This window comes from Triticum urartu, chromosome 1A (assembly GCF_056163025.1).
Source record: "Triticum urartu cultivar PI428250 chromosome 1A, HENAU_Tu73, whole genome shotgun sequence".
NCBI classification, from domain to species: domain Eukaryota; kingdom Viridiplantae; phylum Streptophyta; class Magnoliopsida; order Poales; family Poaceae; genus Triticum; species Triticum urartu.
In genome coordinates, this window is record NC_141873.1 from 394773733 (window position 1) to 394789451 (window position 15719).

The 15719-nt window shown below is 47.1% G+C and overlaps 2 protein-coding genes across 2 annotated transcripts; one reads left to right on the top strand and one right to left on the bottom strand.

The window, feature by feature from the left end:
• The first annotated feature begins 3373 nt into the window (after positions 1 to 3373).
• Positions 3374 to 4897, top strand: LOC125534370 (uncharacterized). Its single transcript, XM_048697626.2, has one exon. The coding sequence runs from the start codon at positions 3693 to 3695 to the stop codon at positions 4683 to 4685; it is 993 nt and encodes a 330-aa protein (XP_048553583.2). The 5' UTR covers positions 3374 to 3692; the 3' UTR covers positions 4686 to 4897.
• A 1087-nt stretch (positions 4898 to 5984) lies between these two features.
• On the bottom strand, positions 5985 to 15149 carry LOC125514101 (uncharacterized). The gene is made up of 16 exons (XM_048679362.2): positions 14890 to 15149; positions 13082 to 13610; positions 12579 to 12828; positions 11859 to 12157; positions 11469 to 11648; positions 10565 to 11299; positions 10391 to 10485; positions 10251 to 10304; positions 9898 to 9986; positions 9755 to 9820; positions 9008 to 9556; positions 8031 to 8105; positions 7833 to 7903; positions 7692 to 7749; positions 7119 to 7320; positions 5985 to 6955 (listed from the first exon to the last, which is right to left on the bottom strand). Exons 2-16 carry the CDS (start codon positions 13477 to 13479, stop codon positions 6318 to 6320), a joined length of 3759 nt encoding a protein of 1252 aa, XP_048535319.2. The 5' UTR covers positions 13480 to 13610; positions 14890 to 15149; the 3' UTR covers positions 5985 to 6317.
• Positions 15150 to 15719: the final 570 nt, after the last annotated feature.

Below are 15719 nucleotides of genomic sequence, written 5' to 3' on the forward strand. Positions count from 1 at the left end.
TTCGGGGTGGTGGGCTGGTGGTGGCTCGGGGGTCCTCCGGACGTTGGTGTCGGCATGGCATGGCGTTTGGTGCTTGGCGGCGGGGAGCGGGTGGCGGTGACCACTTTCCTTCTCCTGGGTACGGGCAGGTGGATGCTATGACCTAGGGTTTGTTCTCGGGCGGACCGGATCTAGGCCCGAGGCAGATCGGAGTTCTTGCTCCGGGTAGGTGAAGTGGGGTTTGGTCTGGGTTATGCTCGCGGGTGATGTTCTTCATCTCCTCGCGGGTACGGTGGTCGGCGGCGGTGGTCATGATTCCAGGACGTTGGGGACCGGAACGGCGACAGTGGCCACGGACATGGCGTTGTGTTGGCTAGCTTGGACCAGGGCTCGGGGCTGGCTCGCCGACGACCGTCGGCAGTCATAGGGTCGTCTCCCCCCCCCCCCAATCCACTAGGAATTGGCTGGGGATGCAGGCGTGGGTGCCCCCTACTGTGGAAGCGCCTACCCAGACTCGGTGACTGATGCCGGGCTAGGAGTAGGGGGCGTGCCTCTGTTCCTTCTATCGTGGCTGAGCGCGATGTGAAGTGAGCGGCGTTCGGTATCTGGCGACATGGAGGCCGGGACAGCGGCCCCGGATGGCGGTCCGCATGGTTTGGTCGTCGGCGGGCACCATCGCGGCGGTGGTGGCTCTCCTTCCTGGTTGTGCGGGCGACGGGAGGTGTAGCGACGGGTGGCTCGGGCATGCCCTCTGTCCCCACAGGGGCATTGCCCTGATCCGGCTATGGGGACCTGACCTCGTCGCACTCGTCCTAGCGACCTCATGGTGGCACGTGTGAGATGCCGAGCGAAAGCTCCGCACCTGGCACCGACGACGGCGATGCCCGTGGGTGTCGCACTCTTCATGAAGACGTCGTCGTGGTTCTTCTCTCCGTGTCAGGGCCCTGGGCGAAGACCTTTGTCCGCTGTGGACTCGACAGCGGCGACGCTTGGCGTCGTCTTCCCTCTTGAGGGTGTTGTCGTGGAGCTTAGGTGCACTAGGTCATAGTGTGGCATTATGTTCATTTCTTCCTATGTTCTGTGTTGGTAGCGTAGGCGCGTGCGCTCTGCGTGATCCGATTATCCTGAGATCAACCGTGTAAGATGGCAACCTCACCATCTTGTATCGTTCGGCCGTGTACTTTTCTTCGGTGCTGCTTTATTTATAAAGCGGGACGAAAGCCTATTTGAAGAGAGGATGAATAGTATCATGTGCGGAAAAGCCTCAGTTTTTTATTTTTGCACAGACCTCGTTTCAATGTATTTCGTCCCGAGAATTTAGGCACGTGTACATTATGCCTCCATGCATATCTGTATTTTTTTCAGAACTTTTTAAAATGTAAAAATATGAATTCTGTTTTTGCAAATGGAGGCCTCCATGGTGCTCGGACTCAAAAGGCAATATTTGGTTTCTTAGCAACTAGCAAATCCGATATATTTATATAGTGTGTGTTGTTGGGGTTGCTCTTTTCTGGCTGCATGCATGGCTCACCGGCCGGTTTGGTGCCAGGTCCGCAGGTCGTTACGCGAGCCCCCGTCGGGGTTAGATGAGCCGTCGAGCGCGGCCGGCTAGCCCGTCCATGTCTCACCGGCCGGCTACCCGCCCGCTAGCATTTCGGTTAGGCGCCCTGCGCTGCGCAGGTGCGTACCAATCACACGGCCGACGGACTGATCTGCATGCATGCAGTGTCAAATGTTTTCAGCACAAAGCAACACAACCACATACAGTACCTGCAGCCTAGCCGACGAATTAGTAGCGGTTGATTGGGTAACCAAAAAATTGGTGACAACCCAACGCACGCTTGGCACCAGCAGAGACATGACTCCATGCATGGCTAGCCCTCGCCGCTTTTCTCCCTTTGCCTTTCCCTTTCTCTTCTGCTGTTCCCTTGTTGTTTTCGTTTGTGTGGTTTCTTTCTCTCATGCTAGCTATACGAATTGTGAATCGGAGACGCAATGAGGAATGCATGCGCGTGTGTTGGGAACAGCCTTGTGACTTCTGCCTGACAAGTTAACAGTCTCTTCTTTAGAACATGTAAAGCTCCCACGCAAAAAAAAAAGGTAAGGCCGTCTCGAATTTGGGGTCTAACCTTGACCAAAATTTAGTTAGTACAGTAAAAACATACCGATTTAACTAGTACTAATACTGTTGTATCCATAATTCTATATTTTTTTAAAAAAAATCTGTGAGTACGCCAATGGGGACAAGAGCATAGCATTGGGTACAAACATAATTGGATGCACTTGGCACAAATCATCGGTAGTACTAAACCGATTTGACGGGGAAGCATGCCGCAGGTCACCATATGCCAAACTAACCTGACAGTTGATGGGTCATGCGTCTTGTGATATCTGCAGACCGCAGCAAGAAAAGCTATCCTCGATGGTCCCCAACTCCGGTAGGGAGAGAAACGTAGTAGTACTACGTGAGTTCGGGGCTTCTCGCTCCCGGCTGCTGACGTGGCTACGAACCTTTTTCCGTTGCCATGAGAACAGGGTGAGCTGAACGCCATTTAACCTTATACGGAGTACATTCTTTTTGGGGGAGAGGCCATCATGGCTAGGAGAGGGCTAAACGGTTTAAGTGACCTGGCTAATATTTTGCTAAAAAATAAATAAATAATAAGCGAGAGGCGGTTTATCATGTGCACTATCGGCCAAATGCAAGTGTGTGTAGTTCGAAGGCAACAAGATAGCGCCAGCTTCTGGTACGAAGGTTGCGATCTTCCCTCGCACGCATGCAGCCATCTTTTTTTTTCTACGCGCATGCTCACGCGTGGGCGTACTCCTACAGGAGCATGCAGAGCCCTTCTCGCTACACCTACACGTATACCACTACCAGCCATGAGACTGCAGCCTGTAGTACATGGAAAGAGACTCCATGACGCCAAACCTTTAATCTTTAAGATGGTGTGCAATCTAATTAGTATTTAAATAAATTACTCAAAAGATTGTGATAATACTTTTTTTAGGGAAGATTGTGATAATACTTACTTGTAAAGTTGTAGTCGTAAATTGATCGATTTAGAAGTAGTTTTTTGCAGCACGCAAACATAAAACCAGTATCAGAAACCTTTTTTCAGATAAACACAAGAAGCATCGTGACGGCGACAAGCTTCAGATTGGTACTACAACTCATCGACTCATCAACCAAAAAAATAAAAACTCAAAACGGCCTTCCAAGGCAGCAAATAAGATATGACCCGACGGCACCAGTATTCGGCGGATTGCGACCGACCCTCCCTCCCTCCCCCACGGCACGTCGCACCCTGGGGCTGGAGATAACAGGAAACGGACGTCTCGCGGGCCACCTTCCGCCCACAGCACTCGAGAGAAACGGCAGCAGGTCGCGACGCGTGACGTCCAGCCCCGCCTGGCCTGGCCTGGCCTGGCCCGGCACATCGCGCGCGCACGCCGTGTAGCCAGCCGGGCATGCAAATGCGTCCATCGCCGGCGGTTCGCGGGTGACGCCGGCCAGGGGCAACCATCCGTCCCACGCACCGCCCACCGGAAACCACCGAAAACGCCCAAAAACCCCACGGAAAACGCCCGAAACGCGAAACTGTAAAGCGCGCCCGCCCACCTAACACGCCCGCAGCAGCACACGAACCAACCAACGCCCCGCATCCCGTCCCCCGGCCCAACCGCACGCCCACGTCCACGTACCTCCTTATATGCACAACCCCCGCGGCAGCCGCAGCCGAGAGACCGAGACCGACGCGGCTAGAGAGGGGAGAGGAGGCATGCCGGACGGCGGGGGCGGGTCGGACGGCGCGGGCGCGGGGGCGGGGAGGATCAAGGGGTCGTGGAGCCCCGAGGAGGACGAGCTGCTGCGCGACGCCGTGGCGCGCCACGGGGCCCGGAACTGGACCGTCATCAGCGCCGAGATCCCCGGCCGGACGGGCAAGTCCTGCCGCCTGCGCTGGTGCAACCAACTCAGCCCCGGGGTGCACCGCCGCGCCTTCACCCCCGACGAGGACCGCCTCATCTTCGACCTCCACAGCAAGCACGGCAACAAGTGGGCCACCATCGCGCGCAAGCTCGTCGGCCGCACCGACAACTCCGTCAAGAACCACTGGAACTCCACGCTCCGGAAGCGCCGCAGGGCGGCCGCGGCCGCCGCCACCGCCGGCAACGCGGCGGGCGGGCCCGCCTTCGCGCCCGCCTCTGCCATGTCGTTCCAATCTGTGGATCTCACCAAGGGCGGGGAGGACGACTACGACGACGACGACGACGGCGACAGCGACGGCTCGGTGGAACCGCCCGCCAGCGCCAAGCGGCCCCGCGTGGACGTCGTCCCTCCCGCGGTGAAGGTGGACGACCGGGCGCCGCCGCCCGACCCGCCCACGTCGCTGTCGCTCAGCCTGCCGGGAACCGGGGTCGGCGCCGTCACCCCGCCGACTCCCCCGGCGCCGGTGCCAGCGCCAGCGCCGGCGAAGGAGCCCTGGATGGAGAGCGCGAGGGCGATGCTGGAGCAGAACCCGTGGTTCATGGAGGCGATGAAGCGGATGGTCGAAGACGAGGTGCGGCGGCAAATGGGCAGCGTGTGCTCCATCATGGCGTCCCTGGGCAGGGCCGGCGCGGCGGCGGCCACCCTGCCGACGGCCAGGGTCGACCGATCAGAAACGCACCCGGCAGGCGGTCGAGACCAACGGACGGACGGATAGACGTACGAGACGCGTCAAGAAGCGGCTGCATTGCAAGTTTCACTCAACTCCTCGTTGTCACTCGTCGATCTCGTCCATGTCCGTCTCCATCTCCATTTCCGTCCCCTGCTAGTAGAATCTAGCTAGCTTTTTTTTGTTGTTTTATTTACCTTAGAAATTACATCTTCAAGAGAAACAGAAGCATTTCGGATGAGCACTGTGTTTCCTGTGAATTAGTTGGGCCGGTTGGATCGACGGATTGGTGCTATTTTCCTGCTGGGGAGTTCGTTCGGGTGTGGTTGCGATTGTCACTGAATGTGTTGTGCGTGCGTTGAGTTTGGTTGGGTGGGCGCGGCGTTACCCAACCGCACGCACGCACGTCGCCGTCACGTCGTCTCGGCTCCTCGCCCAGTAACGGTTTTGCTGGTGGTTTCAAGTGAGTACACCAGTGGGCTCACACTTGACGGGCGTTTCCGTTACTGCTACTAGATGTGAGTTTTTTTTTCTTTTTGCGGGGTACTAGATGTGAGTTTACATCTATTAGCACAAGATGTGGCGGAGTTTATATCTCTTTTTTTTCACTTTGTTAGTCCCATTTCTATCCCATCACCTGTTCAGATTTTGAGGCGTATTAAATTAATCATAAGAAAACTCGCTATATGCATGTATTTTTTTTTATTTAATGGTTATGCATGCATGCATTGCAATTAATACGGTTGTAATTTTTTTTAAGAGAACGAACGTATTGATTAGGTTCTTTCGCAAACTATAAAATTTAATAAATTCTTAGTTGGGAAGTTTTTTGAATTAGGATCTGTAAACCGGAAGGGAGTGAGTATATGTTACTCGGTATCCTAGGACACGTCCAGGCAACATCCTCATCCGTGCTTTTGTCGAGCTGCCATTGTTGGCATTGTTGCTTTGTATACAAAGCAGGGGAACCTTTTTCGGTATGTTACTCGGTATTTGATCTTTTATAATCAAAGCGGCATAATTAAGCTACATTTGGCGATAATAAAATGGATGGACCTTGTTATAGCAAGACTAGTTGGTACTCCCTTTCTAAAGAAATATAAGATCTTAACAGAGGGAGTGTCTCTTTCAACTTAATTTGAAGTTCATAGCACTTGGTCCCGCAACTGGCTGGCATAACGAGACGGTGTCACATGGTCCACTGAAACAGGTGACAGAAAGCATCGGCCGAGATACACAAGACGCTCCGAAATAGCAAGGGAAATGCGCCTGCCAGGTAGCAACGGAGGCGTGCGCCAACTGTTGCGGCAGACCGCAACCAACAAAACGCCAACAGGCAAACAGCAGTAAAGCTATAACCGACGCCGCTTTATTTTGGCACAAGGGGATACCATATGTACAGCCTTTCGAGTACAATCAAGCAACTGGCCTCCCTGCCTTGTACAGCACCAAAATAGATATGTACAGTACAAGGTGACGTGCTGTACAAGGTAGGGAGGCGAGCTGCACGCCGATGATACAAAGGGGGGAGGGGTGTGAGGTCTCTACAAGCTTTTATCAAAAAAGAACAAAAAGCTACCTGGAGACTATCCGGCCTGGTGTTAAACCTGCTGGGGTTTGGTGGTTATCTTGAGAGAACCACCTGTTACCTGTGCACTATATGAAGCTTTCTATGTGGGCCTATATCATCATATTAATCTCGTTGATGTCGTCCATGGGGATCTCGAGGCCCATCAAGTCGAGATCCTGGAACCCATCGTCGTCGTCTATATTATTCAACCAGCCGCCGAAATCGCCGTCGATTCCTGGCAGCTCGAGGTTAGATAAGTCTGGTATTTCAGCATCATTTGCGGGATTTGCCGGTTCATCACGTCTAGTGGCAGCAAAGGTGCCACCGTCCTTGCTCTTGTTGTCTGAAGGAGTTACTATCGTCTGCGGCTGTGGATCCGGATCCCGGGGAGGAGCACTGCCCACAGGAGCAGATATGTTGGCTGTCCTCTGTTTGGGCTTTGTTTTATTCTTCCGTTCCCCTTTTGCATTGGACGATGGCGGTCGCCCTGATCTGTGCCCTTTACCTTCCCTATCTCTCTCACTTCTCTTTCCTTTTGCATTGCTAACAAGGGAAGCCCCAAGGCCCGAACTCTTCAGGGTTCCTCCAGTTATGCTGCCTACAACCTCATCAAGCAACAATTCCCTTTGTTTTACATTATTTGTCCAGGGATCCTCCTTAGCAAATGACAGGTCCGACATGTGACTGCTCGCTCGAGAAGCGTCTGATGCACTAGACCTTTGGACCGATTTTGGTAGTGTATTATTTTCTGTAAAAAGACGAGTAAGAACACAAGCGATGTTATAGTGAAGACAAAGTAGAACAGTATTCGGTATACACGAATGCTTACTACCAAGAACCCAAGTATTACTTGTCTTTATGAATCTGTGTATGGATGCTTAATAGTAGTTAATATAAAGTACAAACAATACCTTGTGAAGCAGAATCTGGGTCCCTTCTGTGTGAAGTTGCTGATATAAACATATCCTTGAAAGGGGCTTCATCAAAGCAGCTTGTTCCTGCCTCTTCGTAGATTTGGCAACGCGCCATCGTGCGTTTAACAAAACTGAGGGCAGCATGTTTGCTAGCTCTATTAACACTTTTGCTGCTTGAATTATTTGACCCACAGAATGCCTGTAGTTTGGCAGCAACAATAATAACCGTTTAATAAAGTATTCTAACACAATGAATTTGGGATTCACAAAAAGAAATTGAGGTAAACAAAGCAACCAAGGTCATTATCTCATAAACAGCAAATGCTTGGTATGAGAAAACAAATCTTGATTATTAAGAAATTTTCAAACAAAATAACATCAACACAAAACCTTCAATTTTAGCAAATATCTTCATTCGACTCAAAAACCCAAGTAGAACAAAATTAGGGTTATATTCATACTATATTAGCAATTAGGAAACTACATTAGTGCACCCTAGCCAATGACCCAAAGAAATTAAGAGGTACTTCCGTAGTTGTATTTTCGAGATTTTTAGAATGAAATTATTACCATGTATTTCTCGTAAGCAATCAGCACAAGTCTCTCCATGGCGCGCCGCGAAAATTCCCTGGTAATTGGGCCGAACCGTGTAAATATAAGTTTGAAACTCATGAAATAGTGTTGTAACAAATAAGGAACAATGTACAATACCTCTGCTGAGACTCCTTCTCAGTTCTAACCATTCTGTCCAACTTCGCTAGTAACTTTTCCTTCTCAAGAACCTTCAACACCATAAAAGGATTACAATTAACTTGACATCTTATGTTGAAGGAATGAGCCAATGACACTCAAAATAGTGAAACAGGTTAGCCGACGCACGCACACACATGTATAGTGATTTATTAATACCTCCTTATGAAGTTGGCCTTCTAATCTACAGATTTCAGCATTGACATCCTCGTCCTCACTCTGTGCAAGATCGGGCTGGAATGGTAACAGAACAGTCAAAACATGGAAAAACGATCTGCACTGTAATTTCAGAAAACTAAGAGACCAAAACATAAATACTTTTATTAATAAATGTAAACATAAATGCTTCTATCAATAAATATAAACATCAATAGTTTTATTAATAAATAGAGCTAAACATAAATACCCATATTAAAATGCTAATAAAATTTACCTACTATTTGCCTCCAATACTCATCATCATCATCATATTATTATTATTATTGGGCTGCAGGTATATTCGATGTGTAGCACAAAATACTCTTCACATGTCCAACATTCTTAACAGTAGAAAAACATAGCCCATACTAAATAAGAAGGCACCTAATTATTAAACTAAAATAGAAGAAACTGTTAATGCAGTGACTTCTGAACTAGGTCTACTATGGCTGTTCATTAGCGATAACCCGCCAAAAATGGTGCAACGTGTTAAGCTTCATGCACTAGCCCCCTCTCACGTGTGACGCGGGAAAGCCTGGACTTGAACTCAAGACCTTAGGTCCTAATACCATGTTAAGTTTCATGCACTAGCCAACACAACCAAAAGTCCGAACTGATGGAAAGGGCTAGGCAATCCACATATAAACTTCAACACGGGCAAGATGTTGGCATATGAGCAGTCTCGGCAGATTAGGCAAACCCACTCATGAGCGGTCTAACTTCAATGGTTGTCAACCTCTTACTGCTCGCTAAGGCAATCTCCAAAGTTATTATCTGATTATGCAAAAGAAATGGATTGAAAATAAGTTGTTACTGAGAGTAGACCATACATGTTCGTGTTCAAAATGCACATGGGAAGATAATCAATGCAAAATAAAATCCTATGTAACCAAAACAAATTGCATAAAATGCTACTGTGATAGTGACAAGATACCTACCACGGGTTCAATAGATACACCCACTTCACTTAGCTCGATGATAATCCTATCACTGAAGCACATTTCACTGTACTGAAACTCGGGCCACACCTTGGCCTTCTCCATGACATTACTGTTCTTGTGTGACGGTTCATCATTGTATTTCCAATCAGATCCCAACATGAAACCATTAGGGCAATTCCCTGCAGCTTCAAAATTCAGCAAAGGCTCCAACTTATAACCTTCTGAATGAGATTTCCATCCTCCTTCATCAAAATGTATTTCATGTGTATCGAATGGATATCCTTCGCTTCTGTAAACGTCGTTGGCAATATCATCAACCTTGTCTTCATCTATCCAAGCTTGAATAAGTCTTTGGCCAACCGAACCAACTTCTCGCACATCAATTCCTTGGACAAGTTGATCCAGGATAGGTTCAATGCAGCTTGTCCCCCAGGCGCCTGAATCATTCACCATCCCATTCAGGGCATACCCATTTGGAAGAGCACTATGGTCATCTTTGTTGCTACCAGCCGGAGTTGATGGCTCTGAAATGTATTCAAGGCTACCCTGCAAAATGGAAAAATTTCAGCATAAATTGACTGTACCAGAAACAAATGGTAGGGATTAATGATAAATAGAGGGTATCAAACTAAGAATGCATTCTCGACTTCTATATATGGTAACTACCCACAAATGCATAGCTAACCAGACATATTTTTACAGTAGTGTAATGAAAGGAGTAATCTTCATAGCATACTATAGTACCTTGTATTTCCGACTTTCGTCTCCTTCAACTGACCTGCTCGCAGCAGAGTCATCTAGCAAATGTATCTAAACAATTGAAGTATTAATCAAGAAACCGCCGAGTAAAGAGTAATTATTTTGATAGAAAATAAGATCATGTATACCTGTTCACTTAGGTACGCTATGTCTTCCGTGGTCACAAAACCAAAGAAAGGATCCACCTGCCGCCAAAATGCACTTCCATAAGCAGACCCTAAAACAAGCAGAAACATCACTCAGTAACTTCCAAATAAAAAGATGATGCTGACTATGAAGTCAATGGCCAAAATCAGTCAAAACTGTGTTGAAAGTTGAAACCAGTTCAGAGTTGGTTTTTGTCAGATTTTGGAAGTCTGAGGTTGTAAAGTAGACAGTTTTGAAGTTCGGGGTTGTATCTTAGACTTTGTTGACAATTCAAGGTTGTAATATGGACTTCTCTCAAAGATAAATGCTGGACTTAAAGGAGTATAGTAAATACTTAGAGCAGAATTTGCTGAAGCAAGCAGTTCCTCATGATCATCTTCTGATTGCACTGGCAAGTGAATAAAATAACGTCAGCAGAATGAAAGAACACTAGAATCACAAACAACAGTTGAACACTCGGTGGTGGGCATGTACCAGGAGAGTCCGACTGCAGATTGCTAATTGTATGCCTGGGGCGTGCATTGCCTTTACGCTCTGATATCTTCTTTATCAGTGGTCTTCCAGATTTACTGCAAGGAAAATTCACCGTAAGAATATCTCTGAGCCGTATCTCAAATGACTTGCGGTTGGTTGAGGGAAAAGTCTCACCTTTCATTTCTCTCCGAGACTGTCCTTACACTTCTTTGTTTTGTAATCGGAGCATTTTCAAGCTTGTCAAGTGATGAAGGGGTACTGGGCCTGGTTGGAGTAAAACCACGACCAATCCTTCCTTGTCTTCGTGAAGCATCACCAATATCTTCATCAGCAGAAAACTTATTCTTTTTGGAAGGATGCCCAAGCATTGCAGTCTTTTGAAAACCACAGTGGCCATCATCCAGTTCACCAGCCCTTTTGCTTTTGTCCCTCAACTTTTTCTCAGCAAATCCAAACTCGCCTCCTTCAGGTCCAGTTGAGTGCCCATGATCTCCCCGTTTGGCTTGTTGTGAACCATTTATAGATGCACGCCTGGGTAACCCAGCAGATTGTTCACTGATAGATGGACTTTCAAGCGAACCAGATACTAATGTCCCATCAGTGCTTGTGATGATGGGGAGATTTGACTTCCTTGCTGAACGGGAAATCTTCTGAGGCCTCTGCCCACCCCACTGGGTGGGAGGGGATAGTGAATGTGCAGACTTTGTACGTTTAGAATTGCCAGATCCACTAGCAGAACTCAACTTATTTGTGGCAGAAGGATGTTCCCAGTCATCAGGATTAGCTTGTAGTCGATGCCTGTTTGGAGATGACTTCAATAATGAACCAGAGTTTGATCGGGGTCCCCTAGCAGACCCGTTTGCCTTTGATACTGCTGTGATATTAGAACTAGTGTCATCTTCATTGAATCTGAAAAATTCAATGCATCAGATGCCATGCATTTTTACTTGCAGAAAGAAGCAACTGTTGGTAGAAAAAAGTAAGTCTTGACATGCAGGAGGTAACTACGTCCATTCGATGTGGCAAGTGATGAATTGGGGTAAGAGGATACAAAGTGAAAGGTAGAGAAACATCTTACTTGTTAATAGCTTTGGGATTGGACATTTCCTTGTCTAAAACGAGTTGTCGATCCCTTTTGTTAGTAGGATGGAAACCACTGTCTTGGTCATTCCTATTCAGGGATCGCCCAACAAGACCATTTTGTCCAGAAAGCAAGTCTGCTTTACCAGTGCCAGAGACAGATGCAACAGCTCCAGACCTGCACATTCAGTTTCACATAATTAATACCCAGAAGAAGAAGAAAGAAGGTGCTGCATGGTCATGAGAAGGACTACCTATTAAATTTAGTGGAATTACTGAATTTGAAGAATGTACAGAGAGAAACAGTTGAATTTCTCAGAGCAAATGAAGCCTGAACAATAGAGAATCAGTGCAAAGAAAAGCAAGGACCGAAGAATGAGTCTTTCACCTGAAACTAGGGGAATTTCCCATTCTTGCCCTGGCATCACTGCTAAACTTGTGTTGCATGCCTTGTTTCTGCTCCCGGTCTACATCCATGGTTCGTGAAGTACTAACAGATGAAGCATCTGCCTTGATGGCAGAACGCTTTTTCTTCATCTTTGGCTTCTCCCAACCATCAATACTAGTTGCCAGGCCTCTCGTTTTTTCTTCAGGAACTGCTGGACCACCATTTGTAACTTTCCCAGGATCCGAGCTTCTATCAACGGGTGCCAGCCCCCTTGAGATACTCGTGGTCCTTGAGTCAATCTAGTAAACCAGAAATAAGTTGTGTTATCAATTAAGAGAACAATCAAAATGTAAACTAAACAAATATATAAAAATCCATAATAATAAGTTAAATAAAACTGGCAGGTCATCTGATTTCCATGCACAAGAAATATCATTCCATGCAAGTTAACAATGACAAAACAGCATATCAGAGTCAATGTAGTAGAACATATAGCTAAACAACATGATAAATGGAGAGAAAATCAGTTTAAAGCAAGGCCTAATTTGACAGTGTGGAAAACTAATAGAGATAGAGAGCAACCCGTACACTGAGTAGCAACACATAGTCATATCATTCCTTTTTGTCCAACACTTTAGCAACTAGTTATTAAACAACCATGTAGAAGAAAAGAAGTGACAAGCGGAGAGTTAAACAAAATTTAGCACTGCAAGCTACAACCTCCGTCATGGATGTACGCAATCTCCTATTTTGTACTGCATTCTTTGTCCTCTCTTCTCTTTGAGGCCCAAGTTCTGCATCATCTGCATTTAGATGGCCGTACGGGCCAATCCTGGACATAGCTCCTCCACACAAAGATGCAGTAGATCGTTCATTAGATGAACTGTCTCCGCGGGAACGTTTTCGTGTAATGTTAGGACAACATTTATCAATCTTCGCTACAGCAGCACCAAAAGCTCTAGCTCTTAAACTGCAAAAAAAAAACATACTGAATAATTAGTGCATAGTTAACATAATAATCCATATGCACATTGTCTGCCCATAGAACGTTTCCTAGTACAACAAAATCAGTATTGTAGAAGAAAGGCCTATCTCCAATAAAAGATGCGTTTCTAAATTGGACACATCAGCCAATCAACTAATTAACAGAATTTAGAGTTCCGTATTTGCTGCCGTCTTTCACATTCTTAGTTCATCTGACAATACAGCATAGAGAGTAGTACCTAGCTTTGTTTGACATCTCATTAATGTTATGCCTCAAACGTCTGATCTCTTCAAGAGAATTAGGAAAGTTCCTTCCTGTACATGGAGCTGATGTTGATTCTTCTGGGGAAGTTCCAAATATGGAACTTATTGATTTTTTTACATCTAATCGAGATGCTTTCTGATCCAAAGTTGCTGCCCTTAGTTCCATGGCAAGGGATTGAAGCAAGGTAGCAGAGTCAATTGCTGGTGATCTTGTTGAGCTTGATACTGGGAACGTCGCATAACTATCACCACCTTCACGAAAGCTTCCTGACCTTTCCAATGAAGCAGACGAATATGACCCGCGTGATCCATTGAAGTATCCATGCCCATCAGGGCTGCCAGACAACAAGTCTGACTTTGTACTAGATGCCATTAACCTGGTTCTGGCTAGTTTACGCCGCTAAAAAGTTCAACATGAGTACAAAAAGTTGCAAAAGACTAATCTTGCAACCATTGAGCTCAAATGCCCAAGAAGCAGTGAGGGATCTCAAATCACAGAAATACCTGTCAATATAGAAGATCGTGAGTTATAAATAAATCATGGAACCAGTCTTTCACATCAAGTAACATGGTACGCTCCAGGTCCAAAGTAAGGAGCAAAAAAGATAGCTTTGACCAAAGAAAACACACGACATTAATGGATTGTGCCACCACTTAATGTTTTAAATAAATATTTCTGCGTGTGACATCTTGTTCTATTCCATGATTTTTACAAACACAAACTTCTTTCCGTGTAAAGAAACTTTCTACGTATTAATATTGACCGATAAAACATAGTCTGCAAAACAGGCCAACTGCAGTGTGACACGCTAGTCGTACATAAATTATAAATAAACAACTTGTCAAATTATATGTGACGCGTCCATTAATGCAACAATACTATTGATAAGTGCAACCAGCTCTACTCCTTCCATAAGTCTTGGGGTAAACTATGAGACACAAAATTTGTTTGTTTTCCATCAGATTAGACTTCTAGTTAGTTTTCAAATCCCAAATCCGGTTAATCATGCCATAGTGGCAATGTAATGCACAGAGCAAAGCTCGACAGAGATACTAGCAGCTCCTCTGGATAAGCTCTAGTACAAACCGAAGACCACTTGACAATCAGTATCACCAACAGAAATGCACCATCTACAAGGAAAAGGACGACTGAACAACTTTACCCAAAGTTCTTGGAGCTAGCTAACAAATCAAATAAACCATGATACATGGCTCCATGCAACGTCCCTCAATGACCGAAATGTAGAAGTTGCTGAAGCGCAAAATGAAGCACTGAGAACTACTCTCAATTCTTTTTCAAAGGTCCAGCAAACTCAGCCATTCTCGGTTGTCAAACCCCGCAGAAAATTGATAAGTCTCGTGCTAGCTGCAATCAAGAATTCACCAAATTCAAAGCTAACGAAGCTTGCCACTACAGCACTCTAGCCCGCCTCTATTGATCCAGCCGGCTCAACCAACCGCCACTCACCGCCCGGATCTCAGCAGAGATCCCAGCAATTCCAGATAAATCCAGCACATACCATCTCTCGTGAACCTCTCCACAGCCCTGCAACCATCAGCAACACCACCATCATCCTAGACGCCCCGACCCATGCCGGATCCCGTGGCCAAACCCTTGTGGCGGATCAACCGCCGGGGTGGGCCCACATGTCAGACCACGCGTCGCACAAAGAAATCCCGCCCGCAAGCTCAGACAGCTGCCCCCGAGCACCCCGCGCACGAGGGAACAGCACGATTGCTCGGCGGAATCAAATTGGGCGTGAACGGTGGGATTAGGGCTTACCAAGAGCGCAGGGATCCGGATCTTCAATCCGGCGGGGGAGCTCGCCGCCGAAGAGGAGCAATCGAGCGGAGAGGAGCACAGCGTTGGGGGGGGGGGGGGGGGGGGGGGGGGGGGGGGCCTCGGAGGAAGAGCTCGAGTTGGAGAGAGCTTCCAGGGAAGAAAGGGCGGCTTCGGTGAAGGCGGAGGAAGGAAGGGGACGAGGTGGGGTCGCCGTCGGTCTGAACAGACAGAGGAGGAAAACGAGTCAAGCTAAAAGGGTGGCGGTGGCTGTGCCGATGACATGTGGGACCGGGCTCGCTGGGCAGTGGCAGGGGGCGGTGATGTGTGGGGGTTTCGTTGGCCTGGTGGGTACAATCTCCTGTAGGCGTTGTTTGGGCAGCGACGGGATTATATAGAACTGGTTTTTAGCCAAGTTTTAGTAAAATCGGTTTTATCAATTGTTATATGTGTAACCAGTTTATGAAAAAAGATGTTTGGACTAGAAAAAACTTAGGCTCGTTTGTCACGTTCCTTGTTTGGTTTGGATAGGCTTTTCGCCCACACGCATCATCGAGTTTGTTGAGAAAAGGACGGGCGCAGAGAAAAAGTTAGCGATCGAGTATATCCAGATCGCATTTTTAGAAAAACAACTAATCCTCGTTTTTCTATATACCCGAAATCCTGGATTATGGAGAACCAGATTTTCTATATTCACGGATTAGATAGAGTTGCCAAACAGGATTTTAGTTTGTTACATCGTTTTCCTGATTTGTAGAGAACCAGTTATCTACGTATCACGTATCCAAACAACGCCGTAAAGCCAAAATTTAGAGCTACTGGTTAAGGAGTCT

Excerpts from the sequence above, each read along its gene's own strand:
- LOC125534370 (XM_048697626.2), top strand. The coding sequence starts at position 3,693 with ATGCACAACCCCCGCGGCAGCCGCAGCCGAGAGACCGAGACCGACGCG.
- LOC125514101 (XM_048679362.2), bottom strand. The coding sequence starts at position 13,479 with ATGGCATCTAGTACAAAGTCAGACTTGTTGTCTGGCAGCCCTGATGGG. Across the intron at positions 11,649-11,858 it reads GGAAATTCCCCTAGTTTCAG|GTCTGGAGCTGTTGCATCTG; the intron begins GTGAAAGACTCA and ends CTGAATGTGCAG. Across the intron at positions 10,486-10,564 it reads GTCTCGGAGAGAAATGAAAG|TAAATCTGGAAGACCACTGA; the intron begins GTGAGACTTTTC and ends TTTTCCTTGCAG.